Genomic DNA, 7,169 nt, shown 5'->3' with positions numbered 1-7,169 from the left:
ACTTCCTTGCCTTTATTGTTGAAAAAGAGAAAACATTCTCTATACAAGTTGACGTAAAATAAATGCTTATGACAAACTTTCCTAAATCTGCGTGACGCTTCATTTTCACCGAGAACACCATGGCTCATTTTCTTCATCTTTTAAGTGCCAAATCTATTTTCCAGTATGACCATCAAAAGGAAAGCATACATCTTAAAAAGGTTCGCTCCCTCTGACACCCACAAGTAGTTTGCTCTGCGGGAGACGGGCCGTGACTGCCTAACGTAGATGAGGAATACGCGTGCTTAGACCTAACAACCCTGCTTGAGCTATACAACGCATTTCAGTTTTGTGCTTTCGTAGTGCAATTCTCATACCGGGCGTTCAGGCGGGTTATTTCAGCAGCCAGAGCTGCCCTCGGGCTGCGAGCCAGCGCTGACTGAAACCCTCCCCACGCAGGAGCTTTTCACATTACTGCTTGGAGGGACTCCTCAACCATTTTGCAAAAACTGGGTTGGGAAACGCTGCGAAAAGACACCTAAGTCGGGAAATACTTTATACAGATGCCTCCTTTCCCCTTACAGTGTGGGAGGGCAATCTGAACCGCCTCAGAGGCGAGCGGCACCACCCTGAGGGCACGGCAGGGAGGACTCCGCGGCCGCCCCCCCCCCCCCCGCGAAGGCCACAGGAGCCTTGAGGGCTGCGGGCCTCGAGTGCCCAAAGCACAGGGCGAGGCAGCGGCTGCCGCGGAAGGCGCTCCCCGCCAGCAGCCGGCTCCCCTGAGGGCAGCTGCGAGGGGAAACGGTGTCAGCAGGCCGCCCGGGAACGCCGCCATCCCCACGGCGCCTTCACCTGAGGGAAAGGGCGCGGGGCGCGCGGCTGCCGCACTGCGGCTGCGCGCCGCCGGCCGCGGGCGGCTCTGCGCATGCGCGGGGGGGCGGGCGGCCGTTTGGCGGCGGGCGCGATTCAAACGGCGGCGGCGGCGGCGGGGGAGCGCGGCCGCCATGGACGGGGAGCCCTCCCGCATCCCTCTCCTCTACAGCGCGCTGCACCGCGCCGGCCCGCCCGCAGGTGCGTACCCGCTCCCGGTGCCCGCCCCCCGTACCCGCCCCCGGGGGGCAGCGGGGCGCGGGTGTCCGGTTAGGCCGACGCGGGGGTGGGGGGGGCGGGGAGCGGTGTCTGTTGAGCTCCGGTGCTGCCTTGGTGTGTGGTGGCCGTTGCCAAGTCTAATTACAGGCTTTATTCGACTATTTTGTCTCTATTTAGGAAAGATAGGGGCAATCTTTTTAGAATCATAGAAACTTTTCAGCATACAGTCTTTCTAGCAAGGGCTGTTGTGACAGGACAAGGAGTAATGGATTTAAACTAAAGAAGAATAGATTTAGACTGGATATAAGGAAGAAATGTTTTACACTGAGGGTGGTGAGGCACTGGCACAGGTTGCCCAGAGAGGCGGTGGAGGTCCCATCCCTGGCAACATCCCAGGCCAGGCTGGACGGGGCTCTGAGCACCCTGGGCTGGTTAAAGCTGTCCCTGGCACTGCAGGGGCTGGGCTGGGTGGGCTCTAAAGGTCCCTTCCCACCCAAAGCATTCTACAATTCTATTTAAGGCTTTGGCTAGCGTGTTTTTTTGCTAAACGTGTGCCTCTGAGCAGGGCTGTTGCTGCATCGTGGTGAGATGTGCCCCAGTGCTGGGCCTGAAGAGCGGGCATCTCTCCCTCACAGAGCGCAGCAGCCCACTGAGCTTAAAGATGCTTTTCTTCAGCGGCTCTTACTTTATAAGCCTTTTGATACTACTTACAACACTGTAGAAAAGTGAGGCACCCAGGCTTAATGTTAAAAACATGGGAGCTAGTCTGTGTCAGTGGAAATTCCCATGTTACTCTAGTGCAAATGTGCTTATGGGTATGTCATTTGAAAAATATTTAACTTTGGGGGGAACAATAAAGCTTCCTAAATCTGCTATGCGAACAGAGTTTTTTGTAGAATCATAGAATAGTTTGGGTTGGAAGGGACCTTTAAAGGTCATCTAATCTAACCCCCCTGCAGTGAGCAGGGACATCTTCAACTAGATCAGGTCGCTCAGAGCCCCGTCCAATCTGACCTGGAATGTTTCCAGGGATGGGGAAACATCACTACTCAGCATGTACTCAGACAAAATACTCAAACAGCTGTGACTTAAAGCCAATAAACCTTACACAGAAAGCTAGTTCTCTGTAGTGTTATTTTTAGAAGTGTATCTACTCACAGAGAATTGAAATGTGAAGCTCTCTTAACTGAGAGTTTCGGGTGGGCTGTGTTTGTTTTGCTTCCAGTACCAAACAGCTTTGCTTGGAACCCTGCGGCATGCTGTCCACTTGATGTTCAGACCTCCTTTATGATCATGCCTGTATTACCACTTTCAAACTTTCTCTCATTAGTGCTAGCCTGGTAATGATGTTTTAACACTGTCTACCATCTGAGCTATCTGTGGCTTGTTCTGGACCATTAATCCTGGGTAAAGTTTGAAGACTGCCCTTAGTTGTCACTACCTTAAAGTCTCCATTCCAGCCAGATATAATTGTGATTTACCTAAAAGTGAAGGCTTAAGAGATCCAGCAGTTCTGCGTATTATGGTGAGCTCTTGTAGACTTGTAGTGTTTTCACTGTTGTCTTTTTCTTGCAGAAATGCAAATGGCTTTTCCTTCAAAGAAACAATGCGTCGGCAAAACAGCAGATCTAGAGTTCAACAAAGATCCCAATTTTAACTTTAGCTCAAACCTTCCATCAGATGGTGTCTTCAAAGCTACAAACCAAGGGTAAATGAAAGTAAAATATCGATGGATTTATTAATTGGCAAATGTCCTAAAGGTGGCTTAGCATTTTGCAGATATTGTCAAACTAACGTACTTGCTAATCTGCAAGAATGCAGTGGTCTTCTGGTAATTGTATTTCACCTGTCTTTCAAGGTTGCCTAAATCTGCCAAGAAAGTGGAACCGCCTTCAAAGAAGACAGCTACAAGAGGGTACGTTTCCTCAAACTTCTATTAGTTGCCCTCATGCAGTAATGTTCCTTGGAGGGTTATGATGAGCTCTCACCTGTGTACAGCTTTCTTGCCAAGTTTGCTGATTAAAGCTCTTGGTCAGAAACAAGAGCAAATGCTTCAAAAAAGGGCATGTTTGTGGAAGCAAAAGAGGAGGTGTGTAATACTGATGGGTTTGCCCCTAAATCTCTGATGTTTGACTCTACAGACCTCTCAACAGATACAAACTAGAAGCAGAGCTGAAGACCAAGAATCAGCTGTTAGAAACAGCCAAACAGCAGCTACACTCCAGACTAACAGGTGCACAGGTAAGGAAAGGTGGGGGGAAATAAATAAATCATTGAGTAATTCTTTTATTCTGATCCCTACAGGGTCAGATCAAAGGACTGTCTTGCTCATTTTCCAGTCTCCATCAGAAGTCAGTGGAGTTTGGGTGGGCTGGGTTTTCTCCTCTGACACCCGTGATATCTGCTAGAACCTAGAAATCAGCAGTGCTGCTGATGTATTTGGATGGAGAATGCACCCAGATCACTGTTAAATAGTCATTGGAGCTCTAGTTCCATTTTAAACTCATTGTGGGAGAATATTTCAAGTTCACAACTATATACTCACATGAAATTTTAATAAAACAGCCTCAATATTGCCACATGCTTCCTAGCTACATCCAGAGAAACTGTAAATAATCACTTGCCACTGATGGTTTGAGGTCTGGTAATTCTTTTTCTTCTGTAGCTCCTAACATATGGTAGGTAAGCTATTCAATTTCCTTGTTCCTTTTGCCCAATCTCTCCTAGCTGTGTTAACCCATCAGGCAGTGTGGTGTGAAAGCACTTACAGTATTGGAGGTGTGGGTTCAGGAATGTGTGTCTCATTTTAGTAACGAAGAACATTCTACTTGGATTTTGGTCTGCTGTGCACTAAGTTTGAGGGACAGTGACCTCATTCTTCTGAGTATTTAACGCAGAGCTCAGTTTATAGAAGTTTGTTTCTTCGTGCACTATTGTGTCATATTGGTGCCTAATATTCTAGTGTCTTTGTGTTCTTCTGCAAGTTTTTTCCCATCTGCTCAGCACTGGTGAGGCCAAACCTGGAGTATTGTGTCCGGTTCTGGGCTCCTGGTACAAGAGAGACATGGACATACTGGGGGGAGTCCAGCAAAGGGCCCCTAAGATGATTAAGAGACTGGAGGAAAGGCTGAGAGAGCTAGGACTGTTCAGTGGACTCTGTTTCACACAGATTTGACTTTTTTGAATCAAGTTTAGATTCAGGATTGGCACCTCATTATTCACCACCTCTTACAGATCCCTCTAGGACACACTTAGCACAGTTTCTGTCGTGTGCAAGAGGCCCTGCTGGTAACCTTCAGTTGTAAAAGCTCACTTTATTTCCTGGGCCTTAACCAGTAACTAATCTGTGAGGTGATCGTTCCTCTTATCTCACAGCTTGATTTCTTTAAGAGCCTTTGAGACCTCCTATGAAATGTTCAGAAAGCTTCTGACACTATCAGCTGGATCACCCTAATCCACATGCTTATTGATTCTCAGAGGGTTGCATTCAACCTGCGAGGTTGATCAGCTTATCCGATTGCCTGGTAATGTCTCAACTGTGTGGGGAATAATGCTGTGGCTTAAAGATTCCAAGATGCCCTTTTCTTCCCAATGTTTATATGCTCTTCTATGCATCGAACTCTTGAATTATTTATATATGTGAGAGGGAGCACAAGAAAAGATATGCTAGGATTAGCTAAAAGGAATTTATCTCTAGGATCAATTTTTTCTAAAAATTGCTGTGACACGTGGATGTGATAAATGTATTAATCCTGTCAAAAGCAGGACTGAAGGTCTGCAATGGACTAATTTGCTGTGGTGGTAGAGTCGGAAGGGGAAGGTCTGATTCTTGGGGCTAGTGGAGCACTTGTTAAGCCATTGGCATCACACTCGGTATCGCTGACTAACGAGAAGTAAATCTCCTTGGAAACTTGATTCGCTTACAACCTGTGTTAATGACAGGGCACTATAAAGGAGTTGAAGGAGGAGAATGAAGGCCTGGTACAAGAAGTTGAGAAGCTCAAGAAATTTCAGGAGGCTTGCATGGTGATTTTAGAAAGCAGAAACATTGATCCTGGTAAGGACTATGCATTTGACGTACCATGCTGGTACTCATTCTTTGGAACACTCCCCCTGCCCCGTTGTGACTGTTCGTAAGACATTTGGACTCTGCTTCCTTGCTAAGGAAATACTGCTGTAACTCCGGGGGATTTTTTTTTTTTTTCTAGCTTAAGAGAAAAAGCTGCTTCCTGTAGTAGGCCCTGCCCTTGATAAACTTTGAAAATAATTTAGTCTTGTTGCAGAAATTTACTTTGAAAAGCTGTTAGTTCTTACAAGGAAAGTTATCTGTGTATTAGAGGTTCACTAATGCGTCTCATAAATTAGTTACAGGCAGCAACATTTTGGAGGAGGAAGAAAAGACACAGGAATGCCAGAAGCAGACGACGGTAAGAAAATTTTGAAACAGCAATGGGAGTTAAATGGGCTTTGAGAGGTCCATGCACTACTGCCCTTTTCTGCTGATGTGGAAACAGCTGCCGAGACTTGCATTTATTTGCATTCTATTAAACTCTTTTCCTTTTGGCTCTTCAGCTGTTAACTGAGAAGCTCATAGAAGAATTGAGGCTATTCAATCAAACAGCTGCAAAAGAAAAGGAGGTGCTTCAGGTAAGACTTTTTCAGACTCAACCAGGTAATGAGCACTTGGTGCCGAGTGAGATTCTGAAGGTTATTTCGCTCCTCCCAGTGCTGCTCTGTTCTCCAAATGAACGACAGTGAAAGCCTGCAGTTTTCATCTTTTTTAACTCGTCTTTTGTTATACGTGCGTTAAGGAAGCTGTGTTTTGTTACTCCCCTTCTCAACAGAGGGCTTAAAGCAAAGTTTATGGTGGGGCAATGTTAGTTCTCATCTCGGTCACTTCAAGTTGAATCGTATACAATTGAATGTGAAACAAGGTCAAAGATGAAAGCGCTATCGATGGCTGACAGCTTTCGAGTTAGGCTGAATCAGTTCCAAAGCGAAGACGGACGTCAGTGCTGGAAACAGAGCCGTGTCTGCTTAGACCAGCTCCTCTCGAGAGAGAGTTCTCGAGACCGGCGCGAGTGGTCGTAAGCACCGCTCCAGCAGTCCGGCTGCTCCACCGGGATTCAGAACACTGGATCGGACTTGGGGAGCTGCGGAGCAGTGACCTCAGGCAGTCTCGCTGGGAACTAAATAATGTGCAAGCACAAGCAGCTTCACTTCTATAATATTATTTTGCCTATATACTGACCAAAATGGACAGAAAGTTCTAGTTTTACAATTCTTGGTAAGAAGTTTAAGAGCTCGTTAATGAAATTGCTATTATATAAGACTTCCTAAACTTTTGGTCACAGATAAATTGCCATTTTCCAAGGAACAAAGGTAAGACGTGCCAGGCAGGCGAGGCTAGTGTTAGTTTACGGGGTAAGACCCCGCTGAAGAGTTCGAATGCTTTAGTCAGAGCTGCTTTAGAACTAGGCTTTGCTCTTTGCTACTTTTGCGTGAGTAAAACGTAGCGTGTGCTGACTTCTCTACGCAGGCAGCGATGGCCAAGTGGAAGTCGGCGGAAGAAGGGCGACAGCAGTCCCTGGAGAAGCATTCCTCCTTTCAAGCAGAAATGCAGGAATGTTCAGCAATACTTGATGAGCTGGAGCTGCTCCTGGCTATGTGAGGCACGAGGACAGACTGTACTGTGTTGGGGTTTTTGGGGGGGTTTTGGGGTTTGGTTTTTTTTTTTGATGTTTTACTCCTAGTTCAGCGGTCTCTACTTTGCAACCCCACTCCTTCCGTTCGGTGTGAAGCAGCGAGCCGCTCCCAGCTCTCCGGTGGGACAGCACCGGCAGGGTGACAACCGGAGGGACGCTTGTGGGGAGCAGCAGCGGCTGCGCGCCCCTCGCACGCTCCCAGCTCCTGCTGCTCTCCCCGCGCCTGCCGGGGAGCGGCCCGCCAGTCTCGGTCTGTCGGCGCGTGTAGCGATGTAGTGGGTTTCACGCATTAAACGTAAGAAACATCTTTGGCGGAGGCAGCGATAGAAAAAGTTAACAAATATAAACATCTAAGGGAACAAGTACAAGAAATTACAAATGTTAATAACGTCAAAT

At 47.3% G+C, this 7,169-nt stretch overlaps 1 protein-coding gene across 1 annotated transcript; it reads left to right on the top strand.

Moving 5' to 3' along the window:
• Positions 1–165: 165 nt before the first annotated feature.
• KNSTRN (kinetochore localized astrin (SPAG5) binding protein) lies at positions 166–6,739 on the top strand. Its single transcript, XM_075712206.1, has 9 exons — positions 166–200; positions 974–1,050; positions 2,644–2,776; positions 2,927–2,983; positions 3,210–3,309; positions 5,011–5,125; positions 5,434–5,495; positions 5,641–5,715; positions 6,608–6,739. Exons 1-9 carry the CDS (start codon positions 166–168, stop codon positions 6,737–6,739), a joined length of 786 nt encoding a protein of 261 aa, XP_075568321.1.
• The last annotated feature ends 430 nt before the right edge of the window (positions 6,740–7,169 follow it).

This window comes from Pelecanus crispus, chromosome 6 (assembly GCF_030463565.1).
Source record: "Pelecanus crispus isolate bPelCri1 chromosome 6, bPelCri1.pri, whole genome shotgun sequence".
Taxonomy (NCBI): domain Eukaryota; kingdom Metazoa; phylum Chordata; class Aves; order Pelecaniformes; family Pelecanidae; genus Pelecanus; species Pelecanus crispus.
The sequence above is the reverse complement of the archived record's forward strand: the minus strand, read 5'-3'. Positions and strand labels throughout refer to the sequence as shown.

What these genes read in the sequence shown, in the direction of transcription:
- KNSTRN (XM_075712206.1), top strand. Translation starts at nt 166, where the DNA reads ATGACCATCAAAAGGAAAGCATACATCTTAAAAAG. An exon ending in AAGCAGAAACATTGATCCTG is followed by an intron (nt 5,126 to 5,433) that starts GTAAGGACTATG and finishes CTCATAAATTAG; the next exon opens with TTACAGGCAGCAACATTTTG. An exon ending in AATGCCAGAAGCAGACGACG is followed by an intron (nt 5,496 to 5,640) that starts GTAAGAAAATTT and finishes TTGGCTCTTCAG; the next exon opens with CTGTTAACTGAGAAGCTCAT.